This window comes from Peromyscus eremicus, chromosome 7 (assembly GCF_949786415.1).
Source record: "Peromyscus eremicus chromosome 7, PerEre_H2_v1, whole genome shotgun sequence".
NCBI lineage: Eukaryota > Metazoa > Chordata > Mammalia > Rodentia > Cricetidae > Peromyscus > Peromyscus eremicus.
The window spans coordinates 30,522,310-30,541,890 of record NC_081422.1 but is presented as its reverse complement, the minus strand read 5'-3'; the positions used below and the strand labels follow the sequence as shown (position 1 = coordinate 30,541,890).

Below are 19,581 nucleotides of genomic sequence, written 5' to 3'. Positions count from 1 at the left end.
CTGAAGGCTTTTGTGTTGTGGGAGGTATTCAGTTTCCACACACCCACTAGCTGCTCTAGATAAGCGAGACCCATTGCCCAGGGTCTTGGGAAGCTGAGGGCATGAATTGGGATGGAAATTAGAGGCCCAAATGGCTGCGCTATAGAGGACAGATAGCCATGGGAGGCCTGGCAGAAGAGGAGGAGGAGGAGAGGATGAAGCGCGAAGGGGAGAGGTCCTGAAGCATCTGAAGAGTGGTCAGCGGGGCTGGTGGCAGGAAGCATGGGGAAGACGTAAGTCAAGGAAGACCTGGCAGGGTTTGAGAATAAGGCTCACCACTGGCTCTACAGAAGCACCACAGAAAAGGATGAAACATTTAGCATAGAGCTCGGAGTTTTGTGTGTTCCAGGGCTGGGCTCTGCCATTTATTGGTTGGATGGCTTTGGGAAAGTTATTTTTCTCTCCTGAATTTGATTGCCTCATGTGGACAAGGGAGTTAGTATGGCTATCCCTCAGGACTGGGGTGATCATTAAATAAACTGATGTGTCTAGAGTGATGGACAGGGTGTCTGGCACAGACTAAATGATGAGTCAGTGATCATGGCTGCAGTGATCGGTACACGGTACCCAGTGACAGCTGAGTGAATAGGTGCACCGTGTCACCTCCCACTTATGGGCATTACAAAACCCCCTTTTAAACAGCTGAGCTTGGATTTGGCCTTCACAATGCTCGGGGTTGATTTCCTTATTCTCCTTCAATAATGTGGACATGGAGGCCCAGCATGGTTAGGGACTTGCTCAAGGCTCCCCAGCTGCTATGTGAAGGGGAATTGGTTCTCCTACATCTCAGGGCAGAGTGCCCTCTATGAGTCCTCCCATGACAGCCCCTGACTTGACTTGGGAGGCCGAACTCATCCATGCTGACCTGCTGCATTGTACAGAGCCCACACTGACCTCTCCAGGGCTCCCCCAACTGCTTCCTTTTAATATTGCATTTGCCATTCACACATGAAATAGTCCTGTTTCCCCCTGGTAACACATATGTGCAAAGCTCCTACCTCAGGAATAAGGATGAAGAATATGCATCATTGTAATTTTACCCACAGGCCATCCCTTTCCCAACACTCCTGTTTTGATCTTTGCACAAATGGGATTGAACTGGAGTAGCCACTTGGTACAATAAATTCTATGGAACTTTATATCCTCCCAAAGCACCTGCACAGCCATATATATATATATATATATATATATATATATATATATATATATATATACACACACACACACACACATATATATATGTATATATATATAAAATCTTTACAACAAATGCATGCAACTAAGAGGGCTGGTATCATGAATATACCCATTTTGCAGATTAGAAAACATAGATCAAGAGAGATCAAAGACAAGGTTTTATTCCCCATCAAGAACAGACTAATGTCTAAAAACATTTGTTTCTATGTTTGATTCTTAATTAAACATTACCTGGGGAAGTGTTTGCTTCATGCAAATAATAACACACTATCTTATTTGTATAATACCTTACAATTTATGGCATTTCCCCATGTTATTTTACTGGTCTTCACAAAGCAGCTATGATTTTTTTTCTTATCTGACAATGCTCACACAACTAGCTAGTGTCAGATATGGGCCTCAAACCACCATTTCCCAGTGTGGATTTCAAGGGAGTACTAGGCTTAATACATCATGTAAAAATGTTTTGAGAACTGTGTTCCCCACTTTTGGTGGCTTATTGTGCCCTTTGGCATGTTAGTTTCCAAGATATTCAATAAGAAAGAGACTTGTTTAATTAGGGACTCTTCAGCCTTTGCCTCCCTTGTCTAAGTATTGAGGCTATATTTTGCAACAAAACAAAACAACCAAACCAGCCTATAAACAGGCTGTAGAAATACTGCTTCAGGGATGAGTGTGGGCCGACATCCCTCCCTGGTGTTTTCAGGAGTAAGGCTGAGAGAGGAGAGTATAGAGGGAGGGATGAGGAAGAGGTTTTCTTCTGTGGACCATCAGAGTCAAAGCCCCTTCCCCAGGATGTGCCTTTCCTTCCCGTGACCCTGGATAGTGTTGCCCAGAGAACTCACTCAATACTAGGCCCAGGCAGTCTAATCTTGATCTAGGGTAAGATCAGAGTAGGGTCTGTGAGTAGTGCATGGTGAGGTGATATGAGGCAGTCGTTCTGAGCACTGAACACTGCAGCCCTGTTAGTCGCATCTCCCATTCCTGATGATGGGGACACTGCCTCTAAATCACCTACGGGAGTAAGCAGAGTGGAAATGAGAAGCCAAGTTTGCCTCCTGGCCATATGCCTTAGGTTAATGTTTCAGTCTTTCTCAGCCTCAGTTTCTTCATCCTCAAAGTGGGGATAGCAGAACATGGGTGATAAAAAAACAGAGAGGGGGGATTTGGGAGGTAGAAATTTTAAGCAGGGGGATGGGGATGGGAGGATGAGGGGGGAGGGTTGATTAAAACTAAGGATGTATGATAAAGCCATATGGAAATCCATTGATTTGTAAGCTGACTAAAAACCATAAGTTAAAAAACAGTAAGTGTTAGATGGGAGAAATATTGAATGTCTGGGTAATGCTGCTCCAGGAAGCCAAGAGTTGCTAAACAAAAACCCTGGTGCCAGCTGTGAGATGCTCCTTATAAGTTATTGTCTAGAGAGATCCCAGAGGCCTCCAAACAATACAGGCTCTTTCTTGCCATTCCTCTTGGCTGTCTACCAGAACTAGCTGATAAAACCCCATTGCTGAAAACACACCTTGGTTTCAAGATATAAAGTAAGCAGAAACTGAGCTTCCTTCATGCTAGCTAGCTTCCATAGTCCTAGAATGTGTTGTACATGATACCAAGGGAGAAAAGACATCAAAGGTTTTGCTCAGCTGTGAATCCTATCAACTATAATACCAACCTGCCAGGTAAGATGTACCAACTGGTACAATATTGGTACATCTATTATGGGGGAAACTAATACTCTCTAATCAGATTCAAGGCCTGATCCACAAGAGAGAATGCATGTCTGATACTGTAAACCCAGTCAAAACCCCTTGGCCGAGGAGGTCTTAAGTCCAAGGGGTAAAGTTATTATTGTTGTTTAGGTAAACTGTCATGGCACCGAATAATTCCTAACCATTTAAGTTCATACCCATAGACAAATGCCACTCCCAGCCTTAATCAGAGAAGTTTCGCTTTGCAATGAGTAGTGGTGACTACAGAGATGTATGGCTGCTCAGGATGCTGAGAATAAGTGATAGTTGAGTGCTCAGCCTTAAACAAGGCAAATATACCACTTTCTTTGAGGCTCAGGGATCCAGGGATCCACACAGGGCTGGGAAGACAGTAAGAGTAGGGGGATAGGGAGACTGGCTGTGAAATACTGTCTTCCGGGCCTGGCACAGCCAATGCAGTCATGGCTTCCTTCATAGCACCCTTGGTTGCCTGCAATGGGTCTACACAAGATTGGGCCTATCAGCAGTCAATCATGGATCAGGGAGGGACTCACTAAGCCTTACTCCTCCCCAAAGAACTATTGGCTACTGAGGGATTCTTGGGGAGGGGCAGTCATTATCTCCAGCATGCACCTCTTAAGGAGCCCATCCCACTTTCAAGGATAGTTCCAAACTCATGGTCACATAGGCGATCCTGGTTAAACCCAGGGAATCTCAAAACTAATAAACAAACAAACAAATAAACAAAACAAAAATTAAATACACGAATGTGGGAAAGGGATTTGAGGGGTGGGGTTGAGATTAAGGAGGATGGGAGATTAACGTCATCAGAACACACTTTATACAGTTCTAAGCAATAAAAGTTAAAAAAAAAAGCAGGGATGGGGCTGGAGAGGTGACTCAGCAGTTGAGAACTCTTTCTGTTCCTCTAGATTAGTGGTTCTCAACCTTCCTAGTGCTGCAACACTTTAATACAGTTCCTCATGGTGTGGTGACCCCCAGCCATAACATTATTTCAGTGCTACTTCATAGCTGTAATTTTGCTACTGTTATGAATCATAATGTAAATATCACATATTTAGGATATCTGATACGTGACCCCAAAAGGGGTCTCAATCCACAGGTTGAGAACCGCTGTTCTAGAGGACTGAGGCTCAACCCCCAGCACTCACATGGAGGTTCTCTAGTGCCTTTCCATTTGTAATTCTAGTTTTGGGGGATCTGATGACTTCTTCTGGCTTCTGCAGGCACCAGGAATGCATGTGGTACACAGACATACATGCAGGCAAAACACCCACGCACATGAAATAAGATTTTTCAAAAATGGGACGACACTTTTGATGTGGTGGAGAGGAAATGATACAAGCATATAAATGTGGTGTTTTGATCTTACATCCTCATGGGTTAGCTCCGGTCCTTCTCTCTCTTTCTTGAAGTTCCCAGTACTGCAGCAGTCAGAACTGCTGGCTTTACCCACTGCTGTGCCCCAAGAGAACATCCTTTGTATATCTCTTCAGCTCTCTCACCCCACCTTTCTCTGTCACTAGCCACTAGTCTCTCACAGAACCTCAATTTCTGATGGAAGTTACCAGCTCTGTTGGACCACCTTGAATCTCTAGGCTGTACCATTTCAGAAACTGTGGGGGCAGCTTCTTGTCGCCAGTTCCTGAGAAGTCTGCTGTTGGGGCTCTCTCTTAGGCGGTACTTACACCAATCAGGCAAGCAGTCCTGGAAGCTAACACCCCTACCCCTTGTGTGCATGCCCTAAATGTCTTCCAACCCATTTCTCTCAAGAGTCAGTGTGTAGATGCTGTGCTCCTTGGGTCTCCTGACTTTGAGTCAGTATTCTACAGCATGTCCCAGAGTCCCCACAAATCTAGGTTCTAGTTGTCCGCAGTTGATAGTTGGTAACAGGCTGGTGATACCCTATGTTGCCTCTGTTCTCTCATGCCAATTTTTTAAAGTCACTCTGGTGATACCCTGTGTTGCCTCCATTCCCCTGTGTCAATTTTAAAGTCACTCAGGTACCCTCTTCTCCTGCAGATAAAAAAAAAAAAAGATCACATTTGAATCCTTAGTTAGGTTGTGTCTCTGGAGTTAACTAGGCAAAGTAAGGATATTCCTCCATGCCTCCCACAGCTCTGAGTACACAGTCAGCACCTGATAAATCCCCAAATCAAACAGAAATGATCTTTCAGAACAGACCCAAGTGCAGCTATCAGCACAATGAGAGCCGCAGGCTAGCCAGAGTGAGAGATTAAGGGGTGTTGGATGGGAAGCTTGCCTCTTTCTAGGTCCCGAGAGCATCCACAGCCACATGCCCGCACCCACAGTACCTGATTATGGGCCACACCTTGGCAGGTGCAGAAGAACCATGGCATAGCACCCTTCCTCAATGAGAAACGAGTGGCCTGTGCCATGTTTCAAGATGCTTTTGTGAACAGAGGTTGAGACATGCCTCCCTTTCCTGATAAAAATGGTGGTTATTCCTGGTCCATTTGATTCAGAGGTGGGGAGCTGTTACAGTGCTCTATTTATCCCACACTCAGTATGCAGTTACTGAAACTGTCACCGTGTCCTATATTCCATAGGCTATTATGTGTATTTCAAACCATTATATAAATGGACTTGATTTGGTACTTCTGAATGTCATTAAACTCCTCCCATACCAGTAACAACACCGTTTCCATAGAAACAAATATATTTCAGCAAGGAAGGCCCAGAGAAGCAGCAGATGGAGTAGAGGGGAAAACACAGTACCCCATGGCTGTTTCCAGAGTGCTGGACCTGGCGCTGTGCAATGACCACCTTGCGAAGGTAGTACAAGTGCCTTCAGATTTTTATTGACTTCCCTTCAGTAAAGTCCTGGGTAATTCATCTCAGCCCCAAACCTACTCATTCTGCTGTACAGCTCTAAAAACTTTATGGCACTACAGGTCATTAGGCACCTCATTTATTTCCACTCTTCTATGCATTTTCCAGACTCTTGTGTGTGGGGGGGAGGCGCTGGAGCGAGGGTCTCAGTATTCAGTGAATTCAGTGATGGAGCTTTGAGACTAGATGAGGGATATAGAAACAGAGAGTGGAGAGGAGGCCTCCTCAGGACACAGCACAGGGGGAGACCAATGTCTTGCCAATGGCAGCTATTTCCCAGGTCACTTGACCCCTTGTTAGGGCAGTTGGAGTGCTAGGATGAAGACTCCTTGGATTGAAGGACTATAATATCTGAAACCTCTTTATAAGAACCTGAAAGAAGAGACAGGTGCCCATGGCCTTGATAGAGAGTGTTTCTCTCTCCCTTTCTCTCTTTTGGGTTTTTTTTGAGACAGTGTTTCTCTGTGTAGTTTTGGAGCCTGTCATGGATCTTGCTCTGTAGACCAGGCTGCCCTCAAACTCACAGAGATGCACCTGCCTCTGCCTCCCGAGTGCTGGGATTAAAGGCATGCGCCACCACCGCCTGGCTCTCTCTCTCTCTTTTTTTAATAGAAGGATTCAGACATTGGCTGCAATGGCCTCTTTAAGAATAGCAGCCAAGTGTCAAATTCTCTGAGAAGCCATCCTTGATACACCTTGCATGGCTTACAGCCTGAATGGAGTCTCTGTCTCTGTGGCCACAGCTGATTATTCATACTTGGTGGAGGCAGCTGGGACATTGTACTACAATATTATGTGCTTGATAGCCTTGGGATCAGGGGCCACTGTCACATCTCATGGGGCTGGCACCGTGCCATGCACAGAGAGCCATTGGATGAATGGTGGTCAGTCCTAAGTGCCCAGATCCACAGTATTCATCAAGTCTTCCTATCCAGTGGAACTTGGCAAGGATGTTGAACCATCAAAAGATGGTGTGGACTACATCCCAGCTTATTAAACTGTGGATCATGACCCCATGGGGGGTTGTTATAGACTGTATGTGGAGGTGATAGAGAATTTGGCATCAGTGAAAGGTTTTTGAGCATCCAATGTCCAAAAAAATGGACTTGAAGTCAAACATGCAGTGAATCAGGTGTCTCTGGCGATACTCACTTGTGTTGCATCACTCAGAGGCAATGCAGCCTTGGTTCTGAACACACAGCATGTGCACTATGTACTGCACACTCCATCACACCACAGATGCTTCCTGAAGTCACCTTAGCTCAGTTTTGAGACTACTGAATGGTACAAATTGCGGTGTTTTTAGTCTGAGTGCAAGGTTTTTGCTCTCGTAGAAACACAAGCCATTTAATTATGGAAGACAAAGGCTTCAATATTTCTCTACCATCATTTCTTTGTGTAAGTATCCAAGTAGTGTATCTTTGGATTGTACTGAATTTGAGTGTTTGATTTTTTTTTAAAATTTCCATTTAAATTGGTGATTTGAGTTTTATAAAAAAAAAGTGTGAAATGAACTTTGGGTTGGGATTAGGACAGAATTTCCAACAATTGCTGAAGTGCAGTAAATGTACTTTTGCCATGTTCTGTGATGTGCTTATGCAAAGCAGAATTCTCAGCATTGACAATTTTAAGATCAAAATACTGATCTGAAAACCGTTGGAAATGTTCCACACCCTGCAGCAGCAAATATTTAGTCAAGATTTAATTATTTATGTAAAAATAAACAAGCACACCTATCTCATTAGTGTATAAATTTGCCTTTGTTTTTAATAAGTGGTAAAATTATGTTGTGTATCAAAGATTAAGAAATATTAATTTCTTTATCATTTATCATCAGTAAATGCTTACTTTACGAGCCTATGTACTTGGAGTCATATAAACATAGACATTTATATATCTCTGGAGTCACATAGGATTTTTTTCAGCAAAAGGTGGGCAAGTGAAGAAAGTTTAAGGATCCATCAACTAGATGACCTTTGGCCCCCTTCTGGTCTCACATCTATGATGATCTGCTTCTAAGCCTACCATGACTAGAGCTGGAATTGCATCTAGATTTCTGACTCCCAAACAGTGTTTGACCTTTAGGCTTATGAGTCACAATGCTAAATAAAATACATTAGACCGAAACAGACAGCCAACCAACTAGCATGAAAAATGGCTGATTTTCCCTGCTGGACAGCAGCGTCACTGGGGACAGAGCACATGTCCATCCAGCTCAGAGTTTCTGAGCCTGGCACAGTGCTGGTCTGTGGGGGCGAGGGTGGGCGGGGATGACTTCTATATGTTCTCTCATGTCACTGTCTGAACAGCCTCCTTCTTTTTCCCTGGAGGTTCTCGCAGCCTGTCTCTTTCAAAGAGTACCCCAACCAGCTTGATTAGGCACTTTCCCCTGACTGATCCTGGGCCCAACTTTCCCGCTGGCTGTCATGCTGGGCGAGTCACATACCTTCCCTGGGGGCATTTTTCTCTTTTCCAGGTGCATGCTCATATTTCCTTTTCACCTAGTCCCAGCATCCTGGGGCCAAAACCAGCCCCTGTCTTTACTCTCATACCATTCTCCATTTGTGCAAACATTTGAGCTAGGCCCCTGAGACATGACCGACCTAATGGAGGTTACTGACTGGGAGGGCTGGCAGCTATTAATGAAACAACTGCACTATGAACGTACATTTGTACACGGAGGTAAGAGCTCTGGAGGGCAAGGGTGTGGTCTACAGGAGGATGTAGTTCACAAACTTGACCTAGCCTGGGGAGAGCAGATCAGTGGACTCAGTGGGAAAAGATATTGATGCTAAGGTTTGGAGGATAAGCAGAAATTAGCATGCAAAGAGGAGGGAGATGGATGGGTTGAGTGTGATGTATGTTCTAAGAGGAGAAACCAAGGACACCGAAGTCCTGTGTAAGAAAGAACAGTCTTCTTGAGGAGAAAGGAAGCCATGTGATTGGAGAACTGGCAGGAATCAGATTAATGTGGAGCCTTATAAAACATGGAAAAGGGTTTACATATTCTTAAAAGCAATAGAGAATCACTGAAATAGTTTCTAGAACATAGTATCAAGTTTTCATTTCGATGCATGGCTTTGGCTATGTGTGAAGATGAAATGGGCAGAGGGTGGTGGTTGGATATGATGAGGAAAGTGAGAGGTAGATAGGGAGAAAGAGGTAAGGAGGGAGAGAGAGGGATGGAGGGAGAGAGAGAATAGGCGTATAGGGGAGAAAGTGAAAGGGAGAGGGAGGGAGGGCGAAGAGGAGGTGCAAATTCAGAAGATCCCCAGAAGGTAAAATCCCCAGGATGTGGTGAGATCTTGATAGGAAGGAGAGGGAAGGGGAAATTTACAAAGTGATTTGGCGTGGTCTGCAGCCCAGGAAACCCTCCGGCTTTGGATAAACAGGTCTTCTGTAGGAATGATGGCTGGAGGAATCAGCCTGGGACAAAGCTCTAGAATCTTCCATCAGATTGTGGCAGGAGAATGAAAATAGCTGGTCTCTTTTTCCAAGATGCTGAGTGAATTAAATAACCATCATAAAGTGCCCTGGAAGCCTGGGTCTTGCCATAAATAATAAACAGAGGCGTTATACAAATAACCAGCTTTGTAGCCCCAGTGGAGGAAAACACATCATCAAGAAAAATGAAATAAGAAAAAAATATGTGCCCCAAAGCTCCAACTAACATAATGACAGTATTAGCCAACATCCTGGGAACTGTGGCAGGCACCTCAGGAATACTCTCAGGAAAATAATTGTGCGCCCTCTGCATGAGCCAAACTGGCCCCAAGGAGCCTCGTGGCAAGAGCTGCCCACACAAATGGGGCTCACCCTTCCTATGTTCTGGCCTGTAGTCAGAAGACCCAGGCTACCAACTCCTGCTTCCCGTTTGCACTGATAGAAGTACAGTCCATTTGCAGGTTGGGTGGCATCGAAGTCAACCAGGACCTTGATCTTCTCTGCAAGGAGAAAGAAACTCTGAAGTGCTTTGGGGGGCAGATGGCAAAACCACTCAACTTAAAACAGGCTCCTTTGGTGACCAGGGATCCCTTGGTTACCAGAGCATGCAACATTATGGGATGGGCGAGAGAACAAGGTATGGGCAGTGGGTTGAGAGGCGGATTAGAGTTTGCATCATCACAATTTAGAGCCTTGGCTGGTCAGTCTTTGTCCACTTGACATGCGCTAGGGTCACCCAGGAAGGTGAAACTTCAAGTGAAGAATTGCCTCCACCAGCTTGGCCTGTAGACAAGTCTGTGGGGGCATTTTCATGATTAATGATTGATGGGGGAGGGCCCAGCTCACTGTGGGCAGTGGCACCCCTGGGCAGGTGGTCCTGGGCTTTTCTTACACATAGGAAAGCAGGCTGAGCAAGCCACAGGGACGAGCCAGTAAGCAGCACTCCTCTTGGATGTCCCTGCCTCAGGTTCCTTCCCTGAGCTTCTGCCCTGACTTCTCTCAACTGCCAGGCAAATAAACTTTTTCCTCCCCAAGCTGTTTTTGTTCAGTGTTTTGTCACGGCAACATAAAAGCAAATGGATATAGAGCCTTATGGATGACCTGATCCAAATTATTCAATTTTGTGTTTGAGAGGGCTGAATTCTAGATGTCTAGGGTCTTGCTGGGACAAGCTCCCACAGCTGGTTCCACATACTTGCTCCAACTATGGGGCAGCTTTTTTTTTTCTTTTCAACATCTGTTAGGAGATGGTAGATCAGTGTTGTTCTATACTCATTACAGAAAGAGAGAAAGGCTCCCATCCATCGCAAAGGACTTCAGGGCTGCAGAAGACTCTGTGTTCCCATCCTCTACAGCCCCATCTCCTGAATAGGGCTGAGTGGTGAGGAGAGGAGCTATGGTAGGCATGCACTTGACCATAGAACCAGAACTAGCATGGTGGTACCCCCAGTGGCTGTGAGCTGGCTTGGGGACCAGGCATCTGGCTTTATCATTCCTGAGTGCTCCAGGAGGCCAGAGTCTTCAGTCATCCCATGGTGCTGTGCTAGTCACGGAGTGGATTTTTCTGGGAAGATGAGACATCTCTGGGAGGCATTGCTGCTTTCCCTTCACTGAACTGAGAGAAGTAGTCACCCACTGGGATTCTGAATGTCCTGGAAGTTTGTTGTCTGCCCCTCTCTGCAGCTCAAGAGGCCACCTCTGTGTAGGAAACTTACTTGTGCAGGCCCACTCCAGTATGGGGCCAGGAACCAGACAGAAGGGGGGCCAGGGTTTCCCTACCTCCTCTCTCCTTTAAATACACCCTTTCTTGTTTATCCTTCTCAAGATGGGCCTCACAGAATATCTGGGTCCTATGGGACTTGTGCCCCTCAATATAGATCTCTCTATAATCTTCTGCCTTTGGATCACCATGGTCAAGGACAGTCTCTCTGACCTTCTCTTCACTCTGCCTGGGTCTCGAGAAGCTTCTAAACCCATAACTGAAGGGACACCCAAGACTCGGGGTGCTGCTGAAGATGTGAAGACAACCCTGGTCAGGGTCTCACTGTGTAGCCCTGGCTGGCCTGGAACTTGCTATGTAGACCACACTGGCCTAGAACTCACAGAGATCTGACTGCCACTGCCTTCTAAGTTTTGGGATTAAAGCATGGCAAGCCTAGAGACACATTATGTAAAGAGCTCCGTTTCCTTCTCAAGACTCAACTGATACCCAACTGCAGGTGACTTTTGATAGTCTTCTATTGTGACTCCCAGCCTCTATTAAACATTTACCTAAGTAATTTACCATAAGTGACTCTCCCTATGTGTGAGTCATTGAGACGTATCAAGGATATGGAAAGATGGAAGTGAGATCTTCCCTCCCCCACAGGTGGGGCTCACAGTATACAAGAAGGAAGTTGATGCACAATCACAAATTGTGATACATACTGCAAAGAAAACAGACTGGTTGGCCAGGTGGAGCATATGGTGAGGGAGAGGGGCTCTGATTTAGGTGAGGTGTGTGAGCAGGTGGTTTTTGTAGAGATGTTTTTAGTGAGACAAGCTTGTGATTTTACTGTGAGGTCCTTGTGGGCAGGAACTATGTCTTATTCAGTTTAACAGCTCCAGTGCTTACAGTGGAGCCTGACACTTATTATGAAAAATTGGTATCATTTTTATGGTTTTCAATGAATGTTTGATGAATAAATAAACAATCTCTTTCCAACGGTTCCTTTAAAACACTGAATTCTTAATCACTGGAAGCCAATGATATCAGACAACTCTGACATTTCGGGCCCAGCCCATCTTTATCCCCTCCATCCTTGTCTGCCCTTAGTTGATTTTTGTCTTTAGCCTTATTGGATCCCCAGATTGTTGAGTCCAAACAGAAAAGAACTCTCTCCCCCAACATTTACCAACCCTCCCATTCCTGTAACTGCTACAGATTTTCTCCAAGAAGCTATTAAGCACTCCCAAATAGAGCAACTCTCTCATTGACTATCACATGCTTCCTTAAATGATCTTTGAATAGCGTTTTCTTTTTATTGCTTTGTGTAGCTCAACAGCACCAATTGAGATTACTCTAACTTACGACAAGCCCCAGATCTCTAACGCTCTTGTTCATTCATTATTTTCCTCTTGCTCCTTCTCAAATGTTTGTTATTTTTTGGGATGTAATGAAGAGGAGGGGGTGGCGGTGGGGAGAAAATAAAATAAAAGGAGGTATGAAATTAACAGGGAAACAAATGAAATAGGGGATCACTTCTCCCTGGGTGACAGACACCTTATTAGATGCTGTTAAACAAAACAAATATGCTTTAATACAGCACAAGCAAGGGTTTTATATTTATTCTGAAATAAAACGATCCCCACTTTATCTCTAATGGAAAAAGCAGCTAATTGTCCCAATAGCTCATGAATTCTGGCCACTTAGAGAAAAATAATAATATTTTATTTTTTTTAACTATTTTACCAATTGTTCAAATCATACCAAGGTGTGTTGTCTGGCATGGGCCAAAAATTCTGTTGCTTGATTGATGTTGTGGCTGCTATTCCTGTTCAATTATTAACATGTAGGAGTTATAATTATTTTGAATATTGCTATGAGATAATTATAAACCATAAATAGTCCCTGTGTTTGCAGATGCCTTTCTTATCTGCAAATGGGCTGAGGTTTAAGAGACCCAAGCAGAGCATACCTCTTATTTATGAACTTTAGAAGAGAGAAAATGTGCTGTCTGGCACTTGGCAAAGCAAGTCTGTCTGACCTGGAAGCAGATGCCTTTCCCCTCTTCCCATTGTGACTTGGACCCTTCCAGAACCAGAACTAAAACATTGCGTATGACTTGTTCCACTGCGGCGCGCCCCGACCAGCGGGGAAGCAAGACACGACTCCAAGATTCTTCCTCTATCACGGTTTTATTGAACGCTGCTCGGTTATGGCTTCTCGGGAGAGCTGGTACGGGAGGAGGGCCCCGGGCGCCGGGGCAAGCTGGCTTATATGCAGGTTCTGGGGGCGGAGCTTGGGCGGTAAGCTGATTGGTCAGTACTATCGGGCGGGAGAGCGACACGTTAGCATTCGGGATAAACAGGAAACCAGCGCCATCTTGTAATGGCGTTTGAGCCAGCGGACTGCTGCAGTTCCCCCTTTTTGTTTTTGGCAACCCAGAGCTAGGAGTCTCCTCATGATGAGCTTCCTGCTCGATGGGCGAGTGCTGAGTAGGAGGAACAATGATACTCTCAAAACGGGTGCAATGAGCATAGCTCTCCGTGTGCAGGAGCAGTATCATAGGCTTCCTAATCGGGTGCAATGGGCAGAGCCCTCCGAGTGCAAGGACAGCCTACAGTTCCCTCAGCTGGGCCAACCAGATACTTGGGGAACCGCCAGCATCCAGGGCGGCCATAGCATAAGTGTACGCTCTGTACGATTGCGCTTTATCAACCTACAGAGGATCCAACCCAGTATGACTAGACCAATCAAGCCCACTGTTCCCATCGCCCACACCCCAGCCCATTCCTTCACATAAGATGCAGCTGTGACCAAAAAATCAGTAAATTCTCCCAAGGTGGTCAAATGAGCACGCGTCTGATTTAGGGCAGCAATAGAGGCGGTGAAATTCAATTGTAACATTTCAAATTCTCAGGAAGGTCAGCATCATCTTCTCCATCTTCCTCATGTTGTTGTATTCCTCGTGTTAGTCTTGTCGGCACCCAAATCGGGTCTCTTGCATTCGTTCCCGTGTGAGGTTCTGAATCTTCGGCCCTCCTCCGAGTCGTTCGCAAGGTCCGAAGTTTCCCGGGTTTCGGCACCAGTTGCGGCGCGCCCCGACCAGCGGGGAAGCAAGACACGACTCCAAGATTCTTCCTCTATCACGGTTTTATTGAACGCTGCTCGGTTATGGCTTCTCGGGAGAGCTGGTACGGGAGGAGGGCCCCGGGCGCCGGGGCAAGCTGGCTTATATGCAGGTTCTGGGGGCGGAGCTTGGGCGGTAAGCTGATTGGTCAGTACTATCGGGCGGGAGAGCGACACGTTAGCATTCGGGATAAACAGGAAACCAGCGCCATCTTGTAATGGCGTTTGAGCCAGCGGACTGCTGCATTCCACCACACTGTGTGGGCCTCCTCTAGCCTGTCTCCATTTTGTTAGCTGAGACTTGTAACTCATCACTCATCTTGGCTCAGCTTGCTCAGCACCCCTTTCTTCGTTTTCTTGGTCACTTAGAAGCAGAGGTCAGACACCTGGAGCCTCAAGATTCAAACGCAGCCCAGTTGCTCGCCCAATCCCTAAAAGCCCAACCTCTATTTCTGTAATGAGCATTTCCAATAAGAAAACGTGTCTATTCAGCACCACGGACAGAGCCATGCTGTCAGTTCGCACAAATTGGAAGTTACTGCCTACAATTCTCTTCTAGGCGGCAGTGTTGAGAACCGAGAGGGTGATAAGAAAGAAAAAAGTCAATGAACAAGACTAATGGCCTTGCCACAAAATATTCAGCCCCATCCCCTGGCTGTGCTCAGCCATGGGGCTCCTACAGATGATAAGTGGCTTCTGGAAGCTGCTATTTTCTTGAACAGGCAAGGAATGAATGTAAGAGATAAGAGCTTTCTGGACTTACTTATGCTGAACTGACTCCTAGCAGACTGTCATCTTGATGGGTTCGGTGACAGGCACCCAGCTAGCCAGGGTTCTGGTCTGGGCCACATACAGAGGCATGAGTGTCATGGATGGTGGGTTGGAAGGAGAGGCAGCTGAATTCAGGGAAAAGGCACCAGGCTGTGTACAGTGTAACTCATGGCCAGATGATAGGAGTGTTTCCTCTCTTTTGCTTGGAGTGGGAAGGAAGCTACAGGAGCTATGAGCCCTGATGGGGGCCAGCTCATGGCAAGCTGGGCTGGTGGGAAGAAGCCATAGCTTCCTTTGTCTGACTTTAATGAATAAATGGCACCCCCAGCCATTGTCTATCTGCTTTTGAACCCTGACAAACAGTCTGTGGCATCTGATGAAGAGGGTTATTAGTTGCATGGAGACAGATGGCCAGGGCTGGAGAGAGGATTGGCTCTTTATTACAGCAAATCCATAAGTGACAGTGATATTCTCACACTCCAGCCCCCATGTCAAAGTCAATATCTTCCCAAGTCCTCTGGGACACGGGTGATCCTCGGTAGAGATCCTCGGTAGAGATCCTCGGTAGAGATCCGGTGCTTGGGGAAGGCAGAAGAATTCAGTCTGTGGAGTTGGGAAAGTAGGCAGGTCTCTAAGAGAAGGCTCTAGGAATATAATGCTGCCTTATTCTTTATGATTCTCCAGAGTAACCTATAAGGTGTTGTCAGTTCAAAAAGTGGGAATGATTCAAGAGAAGGAGGGAGAACTTTGGATTCAAATGATAACAGAAGCTGGTTTTACTGGGCTGGGTAAGGGGGTAGAAGAGCAAAGGCAGGGAAGAGAGAGAAAGAAGAGAAGCAGGTGACACATGGGGAAGAGAAGGTAGCAAAAGAAAAGCCCTGCATCGTCATCCCATGCTTTGGTACCAGCTGTTCTCCCCTGTGTAAACAGCACCGTGAAGATCGAGGCCCCCACTCTCCTTCCTGAGCTGCCGTGTGATCCTTGTCCAGGTCCCTCTGCACCACAGCTGTAGACATACCCTCCCCTCACTGCATCACCCATGAGGGAAGGGGAGGTTCTCACTGACCTTCATTCATCCTCCGAAACTTGTCCTTGGCCATGTAGCCCAGCACCAGACAGCATCCTCTTTTCTGGAGGCCAAGCTCTGGAAGGAAGACATAAGTGGGTGAGTTGGGAATGGGTCAGGTGTGAGGAGACTTCTTTTTTTTTTTTTTTTTTTTTTTTTTGGTTTTTCGAGACAGGGTTTCTCTGTGTAGCTTTGCGCCTTTCCTGGAACTCACTTGGTAGTCCAGGCTGGCCTCAAACTCACAGAGATCCACCTGGCTCTGCCTCCCGAGTGCTGGGATTAAAGGCGTGCGCCACCACCGCCCGGCGTGAAGAGACTTCTTAAGCAGGGATACTTATTTAACAAACGTTTGTTTCTATAGCACTTATGTCCCAGGCATGACTTAAAGTCAATAGTTCTTGCCAGATTTTCACAGCATCGTGTGAGGCATAGAGCATTGTGCTTCCCATTGTCTACAACCTTCATTCACAGATGTATGATGTAAGCAACCTTAGCAGGTGCTGGGGGCAGGATTTTGAAGTTAGACTTTCGAATCCATTCTCGTAACTATTGCTGTGGGTTATATGGGCTTTTTATAGTCTAAGGTTGGAGACCATGACCAAGGCACTTTGAGATTGTGGCCAGATTAGCTGAACAAGAGCACCTGATAGTGTCCAGAGTGGGACAGCATGACCAGACATAGTGGGTAACTCAAGATGAGTAGTGAGAGTGGAGAAGACACAGAGATGAGGGGTAGACAGGATGTGTTCAACCTTCTGGAAAGGTGAGATTCTGCACTTGTTGATTCTTGTGTATTCCTATGGGCAGGCACTGTTCAGTGACATCATCTAGAACTTGGGAAGTGTAGACTTAGAGTACAGAGGTCAGCAGTGCTGAGACACAAGGACCCATAGCATGATTGACTTTCCCAGAAGAACAAGAAGAAGAGCAACTTTAGGTAGCAAATGCCTACCTAAATGCTATCTTTTGTAGAGCATTGTGTAAACCAGCTTCTATTGTGTGTGAGTATTGGACTTGAGTACATCTGCCTCACTAGAAGGCAAGCTATACACTCTGGTATTTGAATTTTGGTCCTGACTTGTCTTAGGTACTTTAAGAATTCTGAAACAATTTCACATCCACTTTAATATTTGATTCCCACAGCAATGCTTTGTGGGATGTGAATGGGCCATTGCTGTTCACATGACACAGATGGAGGGTGGGTGGAGGCCCAACAATGTTGAGGGACTCTCTTTGATGCTTTTGACTCCTCATTCTACCTGCTTGTTCAGAAGTTCGACAGATGGGAAAGCTGCCCTACACTGGGCAAATGGGCACCTGATATTGTTCTAGAGGGCGTATGACTGCAGCTACACCCCCACAGAAATTTGCCAGGATTCCTGCTACATGGCTGCTTCCACCCATGTTCTCAGAGGAGGAGGCTCCTACTGAGTGGTGTCACACTTGTCCATGACATGGATGTGTCCTTGGCCTTCCAGTGACAGGTATCTTGGCTGTCAGAGAACAGACAGCGTGGGATGATTCTTCCTCCTGTCTCTGCTCAGGATGCTCTGCATCCAGCTGCTGCCACCCAGGTCCAGCCTCTGACAACAGGATGAAAAGGAGCATAGGGCCCCCAAGAACAGATAAGTCAAGCTTAGGGGTTCGTGCCCTAGGGAAAACCAAAGCTTGGCAGGTGGTGGTGGGACATCACAGCCCAGGGAGGTCACCAGCTTTGATCTCCTGATTCTTTAAAGGGATTTATTGACTATCAGTGGAGAGCAGAGAGGCAGATCCCAGGGCGCTGTTTCCAAAGGCTCCCTTCCCTTCCTTCCCCTGCACACTTGCTCACTCATTTGAAGGCACAGCCAAACCGCCCTCACTTCAAACGGCTTCACATCTCAGGCACCCAAATTGACATGTTAAGTTCTCCCATCCAAGGCCTTGGCCCTTTCTTCAGGGGCTCCTGTTCTGTCGAGGGCCGTGTGGATCAAAGCCCCTTTGATGTTTACTTACTATATTTGTGGATTCCTTCTAATAGCCACCTCCGAAAGACAGGAATGCAGCATGCAGAGAGGGGGCCAGTGGAAGTACAGGCTGTGAGGAGGCTCCTAGTCCCAGCCAACAACAGCTTTTTGTCTAAGCTTGCATCTAGAGTCCGGGTGCTACCAATAGGAAGACTTAGCCTGACCATTAGAATGACAGGCACAGAATGACAGAATTGCTGACGGTTCCTATTATGTTTATCATTGACTTATACCCACCTAAAGCACATCAGTGGTGGCTTCGAATGGAAGAGAGCATGGACTACTAGACTGAGCCTAGGAGGCTCATTGAGGAAGGAGGGTCGAGGATGCTGGAAGGAATTCTTTCCTCTGTATTCTGGGAAGCTTTCCATACTCTCAGGTGAACATAAGGGGAACAGTTCTAAAGACTGGCATATGAGTGACCTGTCATATCTGATTGTCCACAGGTTCTGTCTCCATGATGCAACCTAACTTATTTTATGTGTCACGTACCAGGATACCTCCCAAGTGAGCGGCAGAGGAGAGGCTGAGCACTCATACAGTTATTATAAGCAAGAGTCTCTCTGACTATATTTGATTTTTGTAAATGAGCAGGGAAATATTTTTTTTTTAAAAAAGCTCTGATTAATAAAAGAAATTGAGGACGAGGTAATTTCTCAATGTATTTGGCTCATTTAATTTGACACGTGTGGGTTAGTCTTAATTATTTAGGCGGCTACATTACAAGGCGCTAATAAGCACACTGCAGAAATTTATTAAGTGAGAGGGCTCTCTGGCTGCGTCTTTGCTGAGAAGTGAGGAGAAGCCATTGGGATCCCTTTGAGAACAAGTGAGCTGGAGGACTGCTGAAGTGAGGATTAGCTAGCTTGTCATATGCAAAATTTGAGATGCTCTTTGGAAAGATTGGTGGAGCCAAGCTAGAACTCACCAAATCCATATGTGGCAACCCACAGGAGGGACAGAGTAGATGAGGCAGGGGAATGTGAGTGCCCATCTAGGGAGAAAGAGCATTGTCAGAGATGCTGTCCATACGTAGACCAAGGAGGAAGCAGAAAGTAATCATGTGAGCTTGGGGAGACATCCAAGTAAAAAACAAAAATAAAAACAAAAATGAACAAATACTCAAGGCTATTAGGGGAGCATACAATACAACATTACAGAGAGAGCGTGAATCTCTGTTTGTGAGGTAGTCCCACCCCCAGCCTGTCCCCTTTCTTGTCTCTGAGATGGAGAGTAGAATGAGATCACAGATGTTAGTTTTGAACTTCAAGATATGGGGTCTTCTTTAAGTAGGCTGCTATCTTTGGCTTCATCAGTGGCAGAACCACCCAGATTCCTCAAAGGCCTCATGGAAAAATGAATGAATGGAGCCTTGGCTTAAAAAGACTGTTCATAGCAAAGTTTAAAGTCATTTGTAGTTGGGTTGTAGCACCGTCTGAGGAGGACAAAGGTTTAATCAGTGCTATTTGAACAGAAACAGGTATTAGAACAGGGATATTTCTTAAGGAGATGGGATGGTTGGTACCCTAGGAACTTTTGGGCTATGGATTGTGAGCAACAGAAGGATCAGAGTATCCTTTTCCAGCCCTGAGCCCCTACTACCAGGTTCAGTGTCTAGCCCATGGCAAGTACTGGGCCAGA

The 19,581-nt window shown here is 46.0% G+C and overlaps 1 protein-coding gene across 1 annotated transcript in view; it reads right to left on the bottom strand.

Moving 5' to 3' along the window:
- Positions 1-15,968, bottom strand: part of Kirrel3 (kirre like nephrin family adhesion molecule 3) — a 124,907-nt gene extending 108,939 nt beyond the window's left edge. The window contains exon 1 of the mRNA XM_059266741.1: positions 15,935-15,968. Within this exon, the coding sequence (XP_059122724.1) occupies positions 15,935-15,968 (34 nt within the window). The remainder of the gene's footprint in view (positions 1-15,934) is intronic.
- Positions 15,969-19,581: the final 3,613 nt, after the last annotated feature.